The sequence below is a fragment of the Candoia aspera genome, chromosome 4 (genome assembly GCF_035149785.1).
Source record: "Candoia aspera isolate rCanAsp1 chromosome 4, rCanAsp1.hap2, whole genome shotgun sequence".
In the NCBI taxonomy this organism is placed as follows: domain Eukaryota; kingdom Metazoa; phylum Chordata; class Lepidosauria; order Squamata; family Boidae; genus Candoia; species Candoia aspera.
In genome coordinates, this window is record NC_086156.1 from 26534365 (window position 1) to 26557173 (window position 22809).

Below are 22809 nucleotides of genomic sequence, written 5' to 3' on the forward strand. Positions count from 1 at the left end.
CAGTCATCCCTGCAAGCTGGTGGGAGTTGCCTGCTGGGGGAGATAAAGTTTCCCTGTGGAGGCTTGTCCCAAATTACTGATAAAGGGAGAAGAAAAATAATAATAATTGGGGGGCAGCACCTCCAAAGGAAGCCTTGTTCACACGGAAGGAATTACAGCCTCGTGGCAACTGCATATTGAACACATCTGATCATAATCTGGGGTGAGGGAGGAGGGCTGGTCAGGTGACTCACATGATAAATAGCTGGGAGCCACTAGATTCAGGCAGATGAAGGTCCGTGGCTCACCCCGTCCTCTGGACTATAAAGCAGAGCGGGTTTCTTGGGGGCGCACTTATTATTCTGCCAAGCAGCCGCCGGGTCACCTTTCTCCGTTGCAGTAAGTGCTCATGGCTCGTCTGCGCTGGCTGGCTGGCTGGCTGTCTTGGCGTTGCTTTAATTCAATTTTATACCCCCAGAGCGATTCCAGGGCGGGTGTTGTGTGGGCACGTAGAGCATCCTCATTTGCCTTCCATGGCCTTCTCTAGCGGGACGGGGGGAGACCCTTCGCACCTAGCCCTCACTTTTCTCCTTCTCTCGCTCCCTCTCTTACCACAGCTTCGGAGAACTTTGGAGCAGGCGCAAAGCGGGAAAGGGCGCTCTCGCTTCCCTCGACGGCATCCCCGCCGCCTCCTGCCGCTCTGCTAGGGTTCTACGGCTGCCCGTCGGCGGGGGAAGAAGCTGGAAACTATGAAGTTCCTGTTGCTTTTGGCCGCACTCTTCCTTGCATCCGCGCAAGCCATGGGGGAAGATCTGGAAGACCAAAATGAGCTGAGCTACTGGGCGGATTGGTCCGACGGCGGCGAGCAGAACCAGGTGAGGGAAGACGACGCCTCTCGGCCACGGTGGGTGAGCTCCGCAACTTAGGTTGCTTTTGAAGAGCAGGCGAGGACGGATGAATGGCGGGACGGGGCGTGGGCGGGCGAGGAAGCGAAGGCCCGAGTGGGGCTGGAGCTGACCGTGTGAACGGGCATTCTTGTCGCCGCCAGCTTTTGGCAGGCGCGCCAAGGAACGCTGCCCGCCCTCCTTCCGCTGAGGCGACGTCGGGGCGAGTTCCCCGCTCTTTCCCGCCTCTCTGCGTCCTCTTTTCGGCCCAGGCGAGCTTGTTCGCCAACGAACAAGGCGAAGGGCGCTGTCGGAAAAAGCGCACCGGATTGTGTTGACGGAGCCCCGCGTTCTCCTTTCAAAACGGATGTCGCCGGTGAGAAAGAGCGATTGCCTCTCGATGTTGCTCGCTCCCGCGCTTTTCCTAGCAATTGTTGCGTCCCTGGCGGGAGTAAACGTAGTAGAATTTTTAATCTTACTTCTTAATATGGCATAGCTGCCTTGCTTAGGGTGGCATACCAGGCGGTCTTTCTTCGTTTTATTCTCATCACAGCAACCCGGTGAGGTAGGCTGGGCTTAGGGATATTTAAAAGTTGGCCGCACTAGATTGTATGCCTGGGTCTCATTCTAAGCTGTTAATCTAACAAGCCCCACTGCTGTGCCCATCGAACGGGACTAATTTCAAATCGTTCTTCATTGCAGTCATTAACCAGCAGAGGGATTAATTTCAAAGAAGACATAAATGAGTTTTACGGTATGATTATGAAAATGTATTTGGGAGCCAAATTGTAAAGTCCATTGATGATGGAGCAGAGTGTGGTTAACAAGCTTAAAAGTTATTTGAAAGTTAAAACCCCAAGGCCGAACCCTTTCTTATCTATTCACATTTCCTTTCTGGACCCATACAACCAGCACCATCAGTTTCCCCTTCTTATGGTATTGGATGATTATCATCAGTTGATATGGCACCTTTATGGATGAGACTTGAGTACTCAAGTCCTCAGTCAGAATACTGATCATTCTCTTAACTATAGCTTGCAAACTATAAGAGGATGAAAAATTAGGAGTGATTGCTAATGTTAATTGCATATGTCATGGGAGAAAATCACTTCAGTGGACAGCAAACATAAATTCTTTAAGAAATAGGACTTAAATCTGTCTAGTCTGAAGTGTGACTGTCTTGCTGCTTTTTTCCCCCCTTATGCTTAACTTTTCCTGACAATAAATCTTGTGCTTCAAGATGGGAGTGAGAACAGGGAAAATTATACATGTCTTTTCCCTTGTATAATTTTTCTAAAAAGTTTTCTCTGAAAGAGAAAATGCCAATTGAAATTATCAGTTTTTTGCCATTGGGAGAAGCCTTAATTCTCATCTCCTTTTATAATTTAAATTCCATGATTGCTTCTTACAAAAATAAAATGTTTCATTTGCATTTCATGGATCACTAGCATCTCATCTAATCTGCCCTTAGAATTTGCTTCTGGACAGAAATTAAAAAGCTGAAAGAAATGAATGTGTTAGCAATTAAATGTTGTAGGGAAGGTAAATATTCATATTTATTTATTTTCTATCCCACCTTTATTATTTTTTTTATAAATAACTCAAGGCGGCGAGCACACCTATTATTCCTTCCTCCTCCTATTTTCCCCACAACAACAACCCTGTGAGGTGAGTTGGGCTGAGAGTAAGTGACTGGCCCAAGGTCACCCAGCTGGCTTTCATGTTGAAATGAATGAGTTCACCAGCTTAATCTCACCTATTTATCAAGCTGATTTCATAATAGATTGGGTGTTCCCCCTCTTTCCACTATTCAATACCAATTTCACATACTGCTCACGTTTGCACAATTACATGAAGCTATGCTTATGGAAAGCAGAACCAAAGATACTTGACATAAAGATTCACCTAGTATAAATCTGATTTTGGTACAGGTATTCAAATCCCAGGTAGAGCTTTCTAAAAAGAAATCTTTTTAGATGTGAAAGTGCTGTTAAACCATTAATATCCAAAAAGAGCCAATGTGGTGCCATCTGTAAGCTGCCCTATTTGCTCAATTGGCACTGGATTCCATTGTAATATTTTCCGGATTCCTATGTAAAGGGAGGAATTATTTTGGGACCCAAAATCCACAGATTCATGCTGGCCTGTAGTCATGTATTTTCTCTGTAAAATCTTATCTCTAGGGCAATCTACCTGCATCTTTGTCCAAGCAACCATAGAATAGAACATTTAACATAAGAAGCTGCCCTATTTGTATCAGACCCTTGGGTCCGACTAATATTACAGGCACCAGCAGCAGTGCTCCAGAGGTTTTTCCATCTCTACCTGGGGATTTTGGGAAGGATCACCTAACTACATCTCCTTCATGCAATGTGAATCCTGCACAACAGCTGTTTTAAAAATGGAGAAGCTATAATCCTGTAGGTAGTATTGTACTCCAGGAAATAAAGCCAGACTGCTCACTTGAGGGAATGATATTAAAGGCAAAACTGAAATACTTTGGCCACATAATGAGAAGACAGGACACCCTGGAAAAGATACTGATGCTAGGGAGAGCGGAAGGCAAAAGGAAGAGGGGCCGAACAAGGGCGAGATGGATGGATGATATTCTAGAGGTGACGGACTTGTCCCTGGGGGAGCTGGGGGTGTTGACCGACAGGAAGCTCTGGCATGGGCTGGTCCATGAAGTCACGAAGAGTCAGAAGCGACTGAACGAATAAACAACAACAGAAGTATTGTACTAGAATTCCCAGTAGCTCCAGCCAGCATGGCTAATGTAGTAAATACAATAAGTTACTAGGAGTTATAATTTAGCAACATTTGAAGGATTAGAGATTTCCTATTTCTCTGGTAGAGCTTAATCTAAATAGGCTTGTTGTGTTCTCTCCAGCAGTTCTTAGGAGTGTCACTGAATGTTTCTTCCCACAACATCAAGTGGTGATTAAAACAGTTATGGTGCAAAAATAATAACTTGTATGTACTTATGTGTGGACCTGGCTGCAATGGCTTGTTCAACAGACTGTAGCTTGCAATGTGTGAACCAATGCTTTTCCTGACATTTGCTGGTAGACTTACAGAAGATACTTAACCTGTATCAACGATCTTCCCTTGCTACTCTCTTCTATGTCAACACCTGTCAGAGAATCTGATGCTTTATTCATAAAAGAGATCCATAACTTACAGGTGGTCAAGCAAGTTCAGTGTTAGATACTTTTTGCAAGGGACTAAGATGGATGATCTAGATATGAAAGAGTTAAGAACAAATAACTGGTCACCTTCTGAACCCACTGAACTTGTTTTTAAAACTTTACTTAACCAATCTATCAATTTTCCACCAAATCTTGACAGTTTCCTGCTCTGTATTTTCAATGTCTTCTTGTGGCCTTCATGGGGCCAAATGCAGGAGGTTTTGATCCTAGATTAAGATTTCCATCAATTTGGTTCGTGATCTGAATTTAGACAAAAAGCAACAACCTTTCCTTTGAGATGAGCTCATAGAGGCTTTTGACTGTAACAGATCAGGAAAGAGAAAAAGAAGGCTCAGAATATTTGATTCTTCCAGGTTAAGTGCTTTTTGTTGTTGTTGTTCAATCGGTGTCACATTTTATCAGAAGTGAAGGCTGAGCACTTAAGCAATCTTTTTATATTTCTGTTTCAGGAAAAGTTGCCTTTACCCTTTGAACACTTTCTTCAGAGAATTGCCAGGAGACCCAGACCTCAGCAGTTCTATGGCTTAATGGGCAAGCGAGATGCTGGTGAGAACCACTTCCAGTTCTTTTTTAATACTGCAGTTTAGGTGTGCCTGAAAAATAATTTAAACCAAAAATATTTAATAGAAGATAATATTTATTCTCTTTATTTATTATTTATAAATAATAAATTAAGTTAAATGTATTATTTATAAATATTAAATATTTAGTATTTTAAAACATTTAGTTTGAATCCATTAAAAAACCTTTCTTTTTTAGAAATATTCCTAACAACCGTGAGTATAACCTACATATATTTAGCAAGATGCTGTAGAAAAACACGAAGTGTGCAAATAAGAGTCCTTTCTTCCTGTAAATAAACTCAAGAGTTTTGAAAGAAATGAAATGAAAACCCTGAATAAAATCAAGGTTGGAGGGTTTTGTTTTGTTTTTTCTTTCTCGTGCTTACAGGCTCAAAATGCCACATTACACAGGCAGCAGCAGGTCCATGGTTGCTCTCAACACATTCATGTCATCTCCCCCATCATGCTTTCTTTTGCTGTTTCTGATATTAAAGTTCCGACATCATTAAAAATTCTTTTTTATAGTAAATTTTATTAAGTTTCAAGAAAAGAATAAAAACTACAAAGAAACAAAAAACTACAAAGAAACAAAAAAACATAACTTTTTTTCAAATTTACAAAAATTTAACAAGGTTATACAAGATTTCCATAATCAGTCTCTTACTCTGTTTTAAACCAAAACACCACATTATTTCTATAAGTCATTCAACTTTAACATATAATAAAAATCACTAAGTACAGTTACTCCTCCCCCTTATATTAAAAGAAAGGAAAAAAATCATATAAACCTCCTAAACATCTTTCTCCCCTCCAAAAGATAAAAAATAATTATTTCCTTCCTACCACTATTCTATACATTTCTGTCTACTATAATAAGAATCAAATTAAAAAGCACATAAATTGTCTGCTATTATACTTAATAGTACAACAATTTTAATAATCCCTATCTTAATAAATCCAAAAACCAAAGACAATTCAAAACAGTAATTCCATATCTTTAAAAGGGAATAACATCAATCAAATCCTTAAAGCAAACCAAATAAACATTCTTTAACTCTAATACAACAGTTTTAATAATTATTATCTTAATAAACCCCAAAACCAAAGCCAATTCAAAACAGTAAATCCAAATCTTTAAAGGCAAATAGCATCAATCAAATCCTTAAAGCAAACCAGATGAACATTCTTCAACCCTTATCCCATTTCAAAATAAACCAGAGCAGTTACATGTTCCCAAGATATGCACAGAGCTTTCTTCTTAAGAAAATCAAAAAGCCCAGCTGTCCCCCTCAAAGATTCCAGGTTCTTTTCATGGCATTCCACCAGGAGATGGATTTTACTTATGGGTTGCAGATCACTCTCTCCCTTAGATTTCTCCAACTCCACTATCCAATCTTCATCCAGGATCTCGATAAAGATCCCAATCTCAGTCTTAAAAGAATCTTTCTATCACTCTTAAATTCCTCAGTTTCATCCACCACATCCCCAACCTGATGGTACATTTTAGATCTCATATTTTCCACAATGTCCTGGATATCTTGTATAAAAGTTTGATAAAAGTCAGAAGAAATCTGTTTAAAATCCTGGTGAAGGTCAGAAAAAATCTGTTTGAAATCCTCCATGTCTCATGCAGTAGGTTATGGCACCCCCTAGGAGCTTAACCAGCGAAAGTCGAAGATATGGAAGAGTTCCAGAGTGTGTTTACATAAAGTGAAAGTGAGACAGCAGACAGTTCTCAAGGGAAAGTGAAAACAAAGCTGAAGGTTCAAATCAGCCAATTCAACGTGTAGGAAAATGCTAATATCTTCAAATTTAATAGAAAAATAATAACAGGAAGACAATTGTTTACTCTCAATCTTTGGAATTTTGTCTGGAAGGAAAACAAAATCCAAAACTTAAAATAAAGTTTTTTTAAAAAAAGTAATCCCAAAAATAACATTAAGCACTAAGAGAACCAGCTTCTCCTTGCTGTAGAAAGCCTCTCTTGAGGTACATAGGCTTTAAAAAGAAATACAAATTGGTGACTTAGAAATGGGGTGGCCGGTCTTAGTGTCCCTTTAAGGCTACAGTGTGGCTTGGAAATGGTGATGTCCCAGCCTCCTGGCTGCTCTTACCAGTCGAGTGTGAAATGCTGTTTGCAATCTGGCTGCAAGCAGCCGTCTGAGGGATGGATGGGATGATTCCAGGTATTCTCCTTGATCCAGAGAACGTTTCTGGGCTTCAGGAAAACCTGCCTGAGCCTGAAAAAAGTTACTGCATTGTCATCTCCGCCCTCTGAACCAGCAGGCACAGCTGTTGAGTCCACCATTCCCACCAGAAGCCCGACATCATAAAAAATTCTCAAGGCTCTGAGGGGACACAGTGGAAACAGGGAGTTTCCAAAGCTAGATGTCCTCCTTTAAGGTCAGAATGCTTTTTGGAGCTTAGAATTGGTTGAATATTAGGTTTTTGAAGCAATCTACCATGGTCTATAGCAGTGTTTTCCAACCATGGCAACTTCCAGGTATGTGGACCAACATCCAGAATTCTCATCAATGGCCATACTGTTGGGGAATGCTGGGATTTGGAGTCCATACGCCTAGAAATTGCCAAGGTTGGGAAACACAGGTCTGTAGGATCGCAGCCTCAACTAATCACCTGTCCCAGGACATGAGATATACACATTGGCTGGGGGCCCACATATTGTGTTTAGCCATGGTTGGTTGAATAAGCTAGTCAGTTTGATTTATCCCACATGCTAAGCCACAAAAGGAAGCATACCAAACTGTGGATTGAACCCAGTCATTAGCTCAGCTTTTCCAGACTTGAGACATGTCCTTAAGGCATGTCAGCCTCATCACCCACAGTCTGTCTGGAGATCTGGGGACCACCAGATCAGGGAAGGCTTCATTTTCAAAAAGACTTTTTCCTTTCTAGATGCTGCTGCTTCCTTAATAATATTGCAGCTTTTGAAAAATACATAGTGCACTTTCAAACAGAAAATCAAAACATGTTGGAGACTGTCTTCCTAATTTATTTTGCATATGAAAATATAATTCTATTGAAAATTAGAAATGATCTTACTGTTCTGCAAGTAGTGTTTCTCCCCTTGTGAGAAAAGATCTGCATTTATGCTTTTAAAGGTAATAATAAACAGTTGCTTGCTACGTTTTCTAAGCATAAGTGGGAAAATATAGAATTATATACTGAATGGTATATATTTATATTTGTTTGACTTTAATGAATATACTGTATAAAATTGGAGTAAGAATACTTGAATTACATTTTTCAAAACTAGGAATTGTCAAGATCTATTTTATTGCTCTGAAAGAATCATGCATCAAATGGACTGTCCTTTACAGAGGGAAAATAAATGAGAATCGTATAAAAGCATATCCCATTATATAATGGAGCATACACAGGAAACATTCCTGGCACATCGTGCCTAGACTAAAAAGTGTTTCACACACATGAATTATTCAGAAAACAATTAAGGCATTAATTGCCATATACTGATAATGTAGTTCTGTCAAACGTGTTCCTCCTTTTTATGACAATGATAAATAATGACTTGCGCTTGCTAATTATTTTGTTTTGTTGATTTTCAGGATATAGCCCTCTCTCCCACAAAAGTAAGTTGGAATTGGTTTTACTAGAAATAAGCTGATTTTCCCCTAATTTCCCTGTGCACCATTTTCCAATTAATTCAATATGAGGTATATCCAGAATTGCAACTGTATACTTAATTCTAGAGAAATTGAATCAAACCCAGCATTTCCAGTGAACATGAAGAAATGTTGGCATACAATCAAGGGCCCTGCCTGGGAGTAAGCTCTATTAAACGCAGTGGGGCTTACAAATACACATTTATAGCATTCCTGCTTTTAATTAGGACCAACAGTGAGAAGTGGGATCTTGTCTGTTATCCCATTCCTTTGAAACAGCATTCTGCAGACCTGCCTATCTCTCACTTTTAAAATCAGCCTTAAAGACTGATTTACTCATTTTCAGTTGATCTTGTATATATTCTGAGGGACGCGGTGGCGCTGCGGGTTAAACCGCTGAGCTGTCGATCGGAAGGTCGGCGGTTCGAAACTGCGTGGCGGGGTGAGCGCCCGTTGCTCGTCCCAGCTTCTGCGCACCAAGCAGTTCGAAAACATGCAAATGTGAGTAGATTAATTGGTACCGCTTCGGTGGGAAGGTAACGGCGTTCCGTGAGTCATGCTGGCCACATGACCCGGAAGTGTCCTATGGACAATGCCGGCTCCAAGGCTTTGAAACGGAGATGAGCACCGCCCCCTAGAGTCGGACACGACTGGACTTTACGTCAAGGGAAACCTTTACCTTTACCTTGTATATATTCTATAAGTATTTAAATTTTGATATATGTTGGAATAATGTTTTAATACTGCTATTTTAGTCTGTGTTTTATGTACCTGGTTTCTGATCTTTAGTCAACACTAATTTGTTGGATTGTTTTCAGCAGGATTCAGATTATGGTCCCTTTATATTCTCCAGGAAATATTCCATTGAATTCAAGGGACTAATTTCTAAGCAGAAATACATATATACTGTAGGAATGCCCTGCTAGGGCCAGCCATAGCAGATACTGTATTACCTATTAAACTCACAATATCCCTTATTAATATTTAGCATGATCATTGGCATTTACTTTCAGTACAGCTTAAGTTTATAACCGTAGTTTGACACAATTTGAGAGTTACTCAGAAAATGATAACTTTTAAAGCAATTTGAAGAAATAGCACCAACATTTTTATTAGTGAAGGTTATTAATCAACCTGTATAAGCAAGCTTTTGGTGAATCAAGGAGCTCTCCAAAATTATTAACTGCCCACTGAAGAAATAGCTCATTTATCCAAATTATTTCATTACTAAATGGAAGTGAGCTGCCAGAATTAATATGGGTTACATAAAATTTATCACCAGAGGAATGCTGATTAGATTATGGAAGTAGAGAAACAGAAGGTATAGAAGCTATGAGAGGGAAATGACTCTTTTGGTAACAGTCCTCTGAACATATGGTGACAGGGAGAAGTCTTCTAGCTTTGTCTTCTTTCTGATGTGTCAGTACAGGTTAATCATCTTAGAGAGAAATGGTCTTCCTTTTGGGGGGGAGAGACTGCAATATCAAACAGGAAAAAGGGCTGGGAAGATTGATATGATATGTAGTACAGAGTCGCTAGGTTATGTTATTTGAGGATGGCACATACTGGGAAGGAAGAGAAAACAGGATAACACAACAGTCTTATGTAAGGTTCAAAGGTTTTACTTTATGTCACAATGAGATCAGCTTTTCTTCATTCTGCCAGTCATTAATGGAGAATTGTGGCCAAGGGGTAGGAGCTTTAGAATGCAGAAAAGGATGGCACATATTGGAAAGGAAGAGAAAACAGGCTATGATGATTTTCCTTAGAAAGCTTGTGTACATCCTTTCCTGAACTTCTAGGCTCTGCTTTTAATAAATGCTAGATACACAAGTCATTAGTTCTCAATTTGCACGTTATTCTCAGCATGCAAAAAGTAAATAAATCAGTTAAGGTGTATACCCTGTGGCATGCACAGCCCCTCTAAAGTGAGAACAAATGGGTCCACTCAGGCCATGCAGTCTTCTATTGTTGTTCCTGTTTGTGTCTCATTTGAGTTTCACTGATACTTCATTCCTAAATCTTCTAGGGATAAAGCCCTTTTAACAAAGCAAGACTTACTTCTGAGCAAGGTCATGTAGGCTGCACTATAAAATCCCAGTTTTATAGGTACAGGGTACTATTTCATTATGAAATGATAAACACAAGATTTTCCCAAAGGATACTTTCTTGGGACAAAAAGCTGTCACTTTATCATTTTAATATAAACTACACCCAGTGTGATTTCAAGTTGAAATTCAATACTTCTAGCCATTCCCTGATCATGCCATCAAAATTCAGTAGTAAACCACCCACCAAACTGATTTGACTTAACATAGATTTTTATGGGATACAAAACCAAACACATGTTTAAACTCTTGGAAAGACTTTGCAAACCTTTTAAAAAAAACACCTCTTTAATCCCACCTGAATAAGTCTTACTGCAGTCCTTGGGGACTGAAAAAAAAATTAAAAGAAAATGCATTTCATGGCTGCTAAAAGATTGCCTTGAAGCTATTAAAGGAATGCCCCACTGAGAACACTGAGACTTATTCCCAAGTAAATTTACAGACAGCTCCACTGTCCAAGGGTTCCAGAAGTCCCTTAACACCTGGCTCTTATCCCAGGCCTGGGATTAGGGTGTTGCTGGAGCTCCTGTCAAGTCCTTTTTTCTGAATGTTGGGAATGCTGTTTTAGTCCAGGAAGTCATCTTGTTTTAATTGTGTTTTTTATCTATTGGATGTATTTTAAGCTGCCCAGAGACTTTTTGGGGTTAGGCAGCCTTAACAAATCCAAATAAATAAACAGTCATTTTATTTGCTCTTCTATAGTGTACATATTGAATGTACAGGACATTCATTGCAAGCCAACTCAGCAAAATAGTTGATTGTGTATCACCAAAGAAGAGTATCACAGAGGCACATTAAGCAAACTGATTTTTATATTTTTCTCCAAACTGCCTAGAGCATTTGAGCCCAAATTCAAAAGCTTGAGTTTCAGGAAGACTAAAATATTGTCTATTTTATTCTGTTTTGTAGGGTTTCACAGTACTGTGTTCTATTTCATCAAAGATTGAAGATACCTTTGGGATTCCTGACTGAGGGTTATATTAAATCTTAGGGAGCAAACCTATTTGAATTACAGTTAGAATAATTTCATCCAAAGCTCCTATCCACTTATTTATTGGCTGCTGTCAGAATTATGATCTGGTAAAGAATAAAATCTCAGCAATGCTTACAAATATTTCATATGCACATGGCATTCTGGACCCTGAAAGCCTGGCCATTTATTTTGGATTGATCAATAATTTCAAGAACTTTGGGGGGGGGGAAACTCTCCAAAGAGGAATTTGTAATAGGATGAGATTGCACCAAAGCCATTTCAAAAACTAGCACAGTCTTTGTCAAAAAACACTTTTGGTGTCTTAATCAATTGTATATACAATTTGTAAAACTGTTGCTTTAATAACTTTCAAAAAATATTGAACTTTTATTAACTGGGTACACAATAAAGGAATAATGATTAGAGAAAGAGAATTACACAACTGTAGAAGCAGCAGAAGTAGCCCTACTCCTACTAGGAGGATGTATACTTCTAGTCTAGAAACTGCCATAGTTAGTTACTTAGTAGTAAATTGTTCTCTATTAATGAGTATACTCAAGAAAGCCAGTTTGGTGTAGTGGTTAAGGTATCAGGCTAGAAGCTGGGAGATGGTGAGTCCTAGTCCTGCCTTAGGCACAAAGCCAGCTGGGGGACCTTAGGCCAGTCACTTACTCTCAGCCCTAGGAAGGAGGCAATGGCAAACCACCTCTGAAAAACCTTGCGAAGAAAACTGCAGGGACTTGCCAAGCAGTCTGAGAATTGGACATGATTGAACGGATTAAAAAAAATGACTATACTCAATCACAATTAAAAGGGATCTGTTTGCCTAACAATCTACTTCTGCCCTGGTCCATTGTACTGCAAAGCCTTAATGCCATAGCTGTAAAACTGCAGGGAGAGAGAGAGAAAAAAAAAACTGGAAGCTGACAAGCAAACAGGAAGAAGCAGGAGGGAAGAGGCAAGCAAGTACATTCACTGCCATTGACACAAGGGGTGGGGGAAAGCAAGGGGAGCAAGTGACATGGTTTCCTTCATAACTTCATTACCATGATGCGTTATGTGCTTATATCATTTTGTGAATGACAGACATCATGACATATATGATGTTACTTCATTACAGCTTTTATCAGATACTTGCTGCTGTTACTACTACCACCACCTTCAAAATAACCCTACAACTTGATGCTTAGAAGTGGGGAACTTGTGCTTCCCCCCTCCTCTGTTTTGGTGAACTGTCACTTTAAGCAGTCCTTGCCTGTGGTTAACTGAACCTTGGTTTACTAAGGCAATTTGTACAATATAGTTTCAGCAGGATTCAGATTATATTTTTTCTTTCTTTCAAAAAGACATCTTTCAAATGTACTGTATTTAAACACCCCATAAATATATTTTTCAGGACATAAAACAGACTCATTTGTTGGACTCATGGGCAAAAGATCTTTAAATTCTGGTATGTATAAACTCTAAAATGAAGACTAAACAAAAACCTCTTTATCTACAATTTTTATTTAATTTTATAGCATTTTGAATACATAGCCATCTTACAATATTTAAAACAAAGACAGACAACCTGAGCCCTTCAGAAGTTGTCAGGGCTCAATTTTTATGAGTTCCAGGTAACATGGCAACAGAAAGGATGGCTCTTTGGAGTCCAATAATAATTAGACACAAGTTCCTCTAGGAAATAAGGAGACTGAAAATTGCTCACCTTTCATCATAGCTCCGTTCTTCCATGAACCTGTTTTCTTCTTTAAAGGCACAGTCATTACCGTATTTCCCCTTTCCTATATGGCCCTGTCTCTGCCTTCAGTACCAATACATTTTTATAGAGTTAAATCAAATTCTGTGTTAACCAGCATCAGTTCCCAGTTTATTATGGTTCAATTTATAAATTTAAATCTGCTAGTGTATCCAGGGGATGTGTGTTTTTGATAACTTTTAAAAAACATTCTTAAAACTATTGAAATATTTTGAAAGAGACATTTTCTCTTATTTCCCCAAATAGGTCAGGAAGCTATTGTATATCATCTAATGCTTTTTGCAATTCTTTAATGTGTGCCCAGTAAACTATTTTCTGAAATTACAATTGTCAACTGCTTTATATTTCAACCCAGCAGTATTCAGAGCTGCAGTATATCAAGGTCATATCTTATTTAGTTTTACAAATTGCTATGAATCATGAGCAATTAAGGGAATAATTTATCTGAGAAGATAGCCATTAAATACTCTTGCATTTGTAAATATCAATTAACAGAGTTGAGTTTGAATTGAAATTAAATTTCTGTTGTGATTGTATATTTATAAATACAGAATAATGAATAACCATGGGTTTTTAAATCTTATTTTTTTCAAAATTGCTATAGACATAGAACAAAAGTTAGACCCCACTAAAGTCAGGAGCTGAAGTCTAAAATGTTAAACTCTAGTTTCACCCCATTTTTGTATTCATTGCTTTTCTAACACAGGTGATTTAAAAATCCAAACTTACTGTACAGTACACTAAAAGAAATACAAATTTGATTATAATCTGCCAAATTTGTAAAACAACTTTAGGACAAACCAGATGAGGGAAAATAACTGTCAGCTAATTGAGTAAATTCTCACAGCACTATTCCTGTGGGCAGTATTCTGCAGCTCCACTGTACTAGCCAACATTTTAAAGTAACATCCTGTGCAAAGCCAACCCATGTGTTTAACCAATATTCTATATTGTACAAATTGCCTTAGTAAACCAAGGTTCAGTTAACCACAGGCAAGCAAGTTATGCAAACACAATATGACCCGAATTATGGCCTCAGCTTTCAGGTTCCCTGCCAGTATAGATATCAAAACATCCAAACTGCCATTACAACAGGCTCTGGAGACTACATTTCTGAAAAGTACCATATGAATATTCGAGATCTCAAAAATGCAATCTAGAACAAAGCTACAGATAATGTAGGGATTCCAGCCAACTATGACCTCGTAAAAACTTCTGGGATGTAAGCAGATGAATGGTGTTATCAGAAAGCAGAACAAAAATTCTTAGGCACAGAAAATACATGATAGAAATTGCTGTCCTACAGACGTTCATGTAAAAGAATTCATTAGAATCGGTGGGGCTTATTTTGAGGAACAGATCTATAAGGTTGTACTGTCAGGGACGCTACTGTTTAATCAGAGAGGCCAGATAATGTTCATGTTTTACTTAACATGTGAAAGTTTCAGTTCCTTTGTCTCATAATCTGAAGTGGTCACTAACAATGCATCAGATAATACTACTGAATGTATTGTTACTCGGCTTAGGAAACTAGAAATGTGTTACACTGGGAAGTGAAGAAGTGTCTATAAAAGAGACAAAACAGTTAAATCTTAAGGTGCCAGGCCAGAAAACCAACAAAACTGAAGATCTGGCACTTGCCTCTCTAACTTCCAATGCACTAACGTAGCCTTCCCCAGGCAAGCACTCTCTAGAAGTGTAAACATGAACTCAAAGAATTCTCAAGCTAGCATGACCATTGCTGAGAATTTTTGGAGTTAAATCCACACATCTGAAGATTATCCAGATTGGAAAAGACTCTGAGAGGTCAACAGTAATTATAGTTGTAGGGCAACTCTGTGCTTTATCATGGAATTGGAAGTTACTTTGAAAGTCACCTCGTTCAACCTCCTGCTCATTGCAGGGCATATAGTGCACAGTGGATGATGCATACAGTATATTCGCTGGATGGTCATAGAAATTCCTCAAGTGAAAAGTTGAGTGCCACTTTATGATGCAAATAGTTCTTCAAACATCCTCTTGTCATTCTGAGTGATAAAACCTTCAGAGAACTCCACTTTTGTTTGCTTGAATAACACATTGAATCTTTTTCATGACCAAAGAGTTCAACTCGCCACAAGCAGAAGCTCTGTGGCAGGGACAGATTCTATGCCAATATAGGATGCTGTGACCAGAATCCCTGGCCCAGATGAGTTAAAATCCCTGAATAAAGTTTAGATGGCACTCAAACTAGGAGGCAATACTCCAGGTATGGTTTGACCGGTGCAGTTCACAATGGAAATTCAGCACACTGAGCCTTATCTTCTGAGACAAACTTATCATGTTGATATGGAATCACTTATTCATTACATTCAATTAATCTACACTGTTTTGTTTCCCTGCCAGGATCTTCTGAATGGAGTGCACCACAAATGTTTGAAAGGAGACGCAAATGAGACAGTTCTTCCATTGTCTGTTGAAATGTTTAAGTAGCCAGCTTAGTGTAATATAAAATAGCCATTGTAAGGAATAATTATTTATTTATGACTTTTTTTTAAGACGAAAATTTCAATTACAATGATTTCTCCTATTGTAGCAGTGATATATACATTATACAGACATAGCAAGCTCTACAGTAACATTTCTGTATGGAATATAGAAATCAGTGATGTTTCACAATAAAGCACATTATACATTCTGTGAAAAAATGTTCACCAATTATAAAAAAGTGGTAAAGAATAAGGAAAAAAGAATCCTTTGTTAATTTAGTATTTGCTTTATCACCAAGTTGATTTGTGATCATAGCAACAGAAAAGAAAAGAACCTGTAATTTCTGTAGTCAAAATATGTTTGTATCATTGCAGCATGTTTTTGTTTATTTTGCCTACATATATATATTTTAAAAAAAATGAAAAGTGAATTTAAAAGTCTTCACTTCATTGTCTGGTATCTTACCACAGTTCACACACTTCAGATAAAACTAACACTCTACTTAGAGGATTTTGGAACACTCATTCTATGAATGGATATCATTAATTAAAGTAGAGGAGCACCAGATGTCAAAATTAAAAAAAGAAAAGAAAGTGTGTGAGTTTCAGTAGAGAATGACAATTAGAGTAGTATGCATTAGTCAGTCCTGCCAGAATCTCTAGCGTTGGCATTTATAATTTTACTCAGCAGGTTGAGGAAGGCTGGCCTAGCGGATTAGGAAATGCTGTATGTTTGGTTACTATCTGGCCTATAACTAGGCTGTGAGCAAATCTGGGCAGGGTGTGGACCATTTCTGAAGCAAATACAGTAAGATTTCCAGATTCACAGCTGAAGAGCATTCCTGTAAAGTTACGATGCATCATGAGATATAAATCTTCCGACTTCTTTTGGTTTCCGTGCTTGTTGAGTGTACAGCAGAAGCCCTGCCCCATAAAAACAGATCGGCAAAGAAATGGTGGGGATGAGAACCATGAGGATAAGCTGCAGCTCTTCACTACCTCCCACATTATATATTCTTTGTATCATATGTGGGCTTCAAAGTTCCAAATGATTGAGTCTGTCTTTGCTGCCATCTAGTCCTCATCTGGATTTTTGCAGCCAAACTTTGCTAGTACCAGCTATGGGCTATGCTCTCCCTTTTATTGTGATGGCAGTCACGTGAGGGAAATATGCCAGTATTAGGATTCTAATGTGTGAACAAACCAGTGTGAATATAGAGAGTTTCTTGCCACTTTTGGAACATATAAATATGTACATCATGCTAAGCCATGGTAGAGCTTACACAGTTCATGGCTTCCCACGTTGTGCCAAGTCAGTCAGCTGTGATTAAGCCAGTCATGGTGTGTGATCTTGCCTTTATATGAGTGCACGTTCAGGATAAGCAGTGAACAGTTTTGTCAATCCTGAATCTACTGCTAGTCAATTGCTATAATGATCCACAAGTTCTAGTGTGATGAGAAACACAGTCTGCATTTTCAATTTTGTGCAAAGGGATGCAGTCCCAGGCATGGACAACTTTCCCAATGAACGTATTTTAATTTTCCCTTTGAAAAACAGAGAAACTTGAAGTTGCATTTTGCAAGCAACTCAGTTTTATCACACTTCCTATTTTGATCTCACAACAAAGTCATATCCAGGGCTGCAGGGGGAGCAAATCACAAAAGCAGCATTGCTCTGTTGTGAAAAAAGCTCCACCCCTTTTGTACATGCTTTGTGATATTGCACACATGAAACAGGCAGAGTTTGCATTATAACAGCTCATGCCGCTTCCATTTTGACAAAAGCCTTCGTTTCCTATAGTGCCTCTCAACTAACACCTGAAATCTTACTAATCAAACTACATTAAACTTGTCTCATTCCAGTGTTTTCTTACAGTCTAAAGTAAGTTTATTGTTTTATTGAAAGGACAAGATAAAAGGACTGATAGCATGGTAGAAATGCAAATGAAGAACCTCAGATACTGGTTGAGAAGGGAGAAGATGGTGAAATGGGAGCAGGACGTTCTGGCCTTTGTGATTTGAGGTGGACTCTTCAAATGCATGTGGTTTGATCTGTGAGATGACCTCGCAAATGATGCTTGCCATTATTCACTCTTCAAGTGGTTTTCTTTAAAAAAAAGGCTATATACTCTGTTTGGGTCCCTATAAACTGCAAGCATATAGCCTAGCTAAGAATGGAAAGAAGAACTTACCAACTGATCGTCCACATTTGTGCACCATTGTCCCAGAAATGTTAGGTTTTCATTTCTCTTTTAAAAATGCAGCAGATTCCAGGTTTCCTAGACATGAAACCTGATCTAAACAACAGGACAAAATTAGCAAAAAATATAGTTAAAAGGTAAGGATTTAACAAAAGAGAAATAGGTACCTTATTTTACAGTTATTTTCTCTCTTAACTGCAGCTGTGTTTCCTCAGAAAATCAAGCTACACTTACAGCTTTTAGCCACCTTGATGTTTTCTCTAAGCAGCTTTTTGTTCGTTTGTTTGTTTTATGGAAAGGTCACTTCTACAAATCCAGTTTACAACAGACATTTGACGTTTCTGTCTCCCCCACTGCCTCTTACTCTGTTCTTGGCTTTCAGAGATTCCCCTATTCTCTTCCAAGTGGGTTGTGTTTGCACAAGAGATTTAACTATAAACTAACCCACAAAATGTAAGGCTAAAATGAATGTAGCAGTTTATGGTTCAATGTGCACAACTAGGGTGTCTAATTCAGGAGTGGGAAACTCTGAATGGCTAGGGCATGCCCTTAATGTTCTTTGGAAAGAGAAGGCTCCAGTGAGTGCAGTGAATATGCGAAGTGGTGGATGAAATATGTCAGAGGCATGGGCAGAGCTAGAGTTTTCGGTTTCTTTCCTTGAAGTTTGGGAGTGGGGGAAGGTATTTAAAAACTTAGCATAAACTGCAGGTTTTGTGTTGGTTGCTTTCCTCAAAATTGTGGGAAACCAAACTGCTGATTTAAGCAGCTGTGGTTGAAAGATGTTTATGGAGCCAGAAAGAAGGTTTGGGAGCAATAGGCAGCCCCAGAGCCAGATGTCCCACTGCTCCCTTGGTTTCTCTTTCTGGTCAGCAGTGCCTTTTCTTCTTTCCAGCTCCTCCACACATACCAAACCGCCATCTTCTTTCACCACCTGCATAACCTGCTTCCTACTTTGTATAGAATATTGTATTCTATTCTGACGATAATTTCCATCTGCATGGTTTTCCCCAGGAGATGCCATGGCATTTACTCCCAGGAGAAAATAGGTAGGATTGCAAGCTGAAAGGAACCCTTCTTCCATCCTCATGGAGGGGCCTACTTCTTCCCCCACTGATTATCTTGATCCCCAGTCCTCCCCATCATCATTTATCTCTTCTGTATGATCCCTGCAGGCCTGAACACCCCTTCTCCCTCCCCTAGTTGCACCTGCCATTTTAATTGTCACACACACACACACACACACACACACAAGATATCAGCAGTAGAGCAGTTCTGATGTGCACCCACTCTACAAAGCATAGAGGCAAGGCAAGAGAACAGCAGGCAATCTACACTTCCAGTTCCCATGTGAATGCCAGCTGGATCCCCACTCTTGAATAAATAGAATATTCTATACAATAGAATATTGTAGACAACATCACTGCATTTAGCCCAGAGCTTCGGGTTGTGCACCCTTGATGTGGCAGGCATGGAGGCTGTAAGTGAAAGTGGCAGGAAGAGTAGCCACTCTCTTATCATAGCTCTGAAGGACTCGGCAGTGCAGGCTTCTCAAGGTGTCACAGTACATTTTAGAACTGGAAATGTTGCTCTCCCTCTCTGGAATCGGTATACCTTCAGGCCTGTCTTTTCCAACTGACTTCCCCCAGTCTGACTGTAAAATGTTATCGTTTAACAGTGGTTCACATGAACTAGACCAAATCAGGTAGAAAACACCCCTGGCTCCATGTCTCTCCTAAAGTCTGTCTTTGCAAATTATGCTAACCCATAGTTAACTGAACTGCATGTTATTACATTAACTCAGTTGCCTGGATTCAGAGGGTGTGCTGAACCACACTGTCTGGATTTGTAGGATACACTGAGCCATAAACTAGCCAACCGTATTGGGTCTGTTAGATGATGCAAAGCCAGCTAAAGTGGTAAAGAGTAGAAAAAGGGGCTAATAATATCAAAAAATCCAGCCAGACAGTACACAGACCGCTCATAACCCATTTCTATCTCTCTATATCTATCCAGGTTCCTCCAGCTTTAGTCCGGGGGGAAAAAATTGTGCAAGGGGGAAAAACTCATTGTGAATTTATCCCAACTGTAAGTCTGCTACTCTAAGTATGTATATTTGCTAAGGTCCTTACTATAATCTATATCTGTAATTATGCTTAACAATAAAGGTCAAATCAAGCCTGAATGAACAAGTGTTTTGAAATAAATATGTTAAACTGATCCCTGCACAGTAAAGGAACTTACAATTCCATGGTAGAAATTTCTGATTGCTTATGCTCTTTGTTTCTTACTTTTGTAGCCTTAAGTCCTGCCCTGACATTTCTCCCATTTTCTGTTCTAAGGAATAAAAAAGTTCTGAAAATTCAAATTAAAAGTAGTGTTTTAATGAAAGGTCATTTCTCAGCAGGTCTTTCAAAGTGGTAACAGCTGTACTTTTGCTTCTCCAGAAACTCAGTTGCACTGGATTCAATTTAGGCTGCTAAGTGCTTTGTCACACAAACACACAGACGCACTTCAGAGAGGATGATCAAATGCTAACTATCTTGCTGCTTTCCCCATGCATTGCAAGCAAAGCAGCAAATATTGCTAACAGCATGTGATCTGATGATGGCTTACATTGTCCCCTAGTACATTTTGAACTTGTACATTTGAGCATTAATTAAAAAAAATAAATCCAGCACCGTACCAGGGTATTTTAAACCAAACTTGGAATTGTGGCTTTAAACTACTCAGTCTGGCAAAATATCTTTGCAAGTTTATAAAATTAAATATATATAGTAATCAATTCCCCATCTTCATGATACTTCATTCTACTACCCTATGGCGCATTTACATTTCACATTGATTTTTATCTGACAGACAGTTGCTAATGCTACAAGGTCTAGGCTGCAGCAATCTGGAGGACCACTAGGCAGCAGGAAAGAGATACCCAAAACTCTAAATTGTTGCCATCTAGTGGTTGTCTAAATGTTTGCAGCTCAGATTTGGTAGCCTTACAATACAGGCAGCTTTTCTGAGTAAAAAACATCGAGACTTCCAAATTGTTAATAAAAACTCCTTCATTTGTATGCATCTGGTCTTTCCTTTGATATGGGTAACTAATTCATTCCTTTTTTTCAAACAATGCTTTGCAAATAGGGGAATTGGAAAGCTTGATGCTCCATCGCCATTATGTCTTCTGCTATCATCTGGATCAGTGTTCCTCGACATTGGTAACTTTAAGATATGTGGACTTCAACTCCCAGAATTCCCCAGCCAGCATGGGGAAGTTGCCAAGGTTGAGAAACACTGATCTAGAGACAGTGTTGCCTATTAACTACTGACATGTAACATCAGTTCCAGCTGTGTCAATTCCCATCCCAGGCTACAGACAAAATGAAGAAGGCAGAGGGAAGGTAAATGGCAAGGTTTTTGAAGGGCTGCACGAGATTGCTGTGTCCAGAACAGGGGACAGGACTAATCCATTCAGAAGCCGAATGGTAGAAATTAGATGGACAAACCACAAGTTTTACCTCATATCACCTCTTAGCTCCTGCTATTTTGTATCATTGCAGCATGTACAACACTCACATGGCATGTACAACACTTCTGCTTTAATAAACTTCTTTTCATAGCAAAAGGTTTGCTAACAGGGATTCTTAAACCTCATCACTGAAAATCTAGTAAGTTGCAGGGCTGCCTTATAGTTTCAGGGATGGTGGTGGTGGTGGGGTTCCTTTTTTGGACAGTGCACACTCTTGGACTCCTAGCTCTGTCCAGTGTTTCCAGTACACAACATTGTTAACACATGCACACAAAACCACACCATCTTAAATTATGGCACCCTGCCATTTCTTTAACAGCCATCTGCAAACGGCTTGAGACTTTTTAAAGGCTAACTTGGTGGGGCTGTTCCCTCCCCTCCCTTTCCCGAAAACTGCAGTCATAACCAGCAGATCCCCCAAAAAAGTAGTTTCCTAGGGCATGGGGTGGCGGGGAGGATGATAAAAACAGACTCTTCAAAACTTCCATTTCTTGTTGCCCTCAGTGTTGCTCTATGTGGAAAGAAAAAACTCTTTGCTTCTTTCAAGGGACAAAGTGGTTTTACAAGATATTGAGTCAGCTTCACTTAAGAGATTTCCGCTGGCCTTGCTATCAGTTATTATAGCCATAAAGCAACTGGTCCAATGAACAAGCGCTAAAGTTACTTTGTGGCATACCACTTATTTTCTATGTTTGTATATCAACCAGAGACTTTTGTGATAGGTGGTCTAAAAAATAAAAGAAGAAAATAAACTGGAATTTTGAAAAAAATTGTTTTGCTAATTGAATCTTATCTAAGCAACAGAGTGAAACTTTTCTCTTTCCTTCCATCCTTTTCCCACCTTTGTCCTTCTTCATTAGCTTTTTCAGTAATTCAAAGTAATACACAGAAAAATGCAGCTAGTAAAACAATGGACTTTAAGCTTTATCGGATCTTCAGAATTTAAATTATTTTTCTTAATGAATAACCAATGCAATAATGAGGGGGACTCTAGCAAAATTGCCTCTAGCAGAAGGCACAGATTTATGCAATAATTTTGCCCATATTGTTAATTGAAACCCATTTTTTCCTTAAAAAACAGAGCATTTATAATATTATATTTCATCTTTCTCAAAGCTGAGCCTGTAACCTAATTCATCAGTGTAAAAATATTGGTTAAGATTTTTTTTTTTTTTTACTGAAAATGAACAAAGTAGTTTAGAAAACACAGGATTTAAGTAACATCATACTGAGACAAGCAAAATATCTAGAACAGTTACTGCCACCTGCAGATGGAAATAAGGAGGTAAGCAGAAATTATACATATGCACACATACTGAAAGACCATAATGGGTACCTGCATGGCCCCAAGGACTGTGCCTCGTCTTGGAAACAATACAAAATGTTTAGTATAGGTTGAGGCAGAATTATCTCCAGGTAAGAAGTTTTGTTGGGTTCTATAGGACTCCAACACAGATGTACACAAGGCTACAATCTAAAATATTTTGTCATTCCAGGGCCA

The 22809-nt window shown here is 39.0% G+C and overlaps 1 protein-coding gene across 2 annotated transcripts; it reads left to right on the forward strand.

Moving 5' to 3' along the window:
• The first annotated feature begins 247 nt into the window (after positions 1–247).
• TAC1 (tachykinin precursor 1) lies at positions 248–16028 on the forward strand. Of its 2 annotated transcripts, XM_063301930.1 has the most exons (6): positions 248–378; positions 597–854; positions 4522–4618; positions 8223–8246; positions 12757–12810; positions 15505–16028. In XM_063301930.1, the coding sequence occupies exons 2-6, from the start codon at positions 729–731 to the stop codon at positions 15552–15554; spliced, it is 351 nt and encodes a 116-aa protein (XP_063158000.1). In that variant the 5' UTR covers positions 248–378; positions 597–728; the 3' UTR covers positions 15555–16028. The 2 variants fall into 2 exon arrangements, with proteins under 2 accessions (XP_063158000.1, XP_063158002.1); XM_063301932.1 differs by lacking the exon at positions 12757–12810.
• The last annotated feature ends 6781 nt before the right edge of the window (positions 16029–22809 follow it).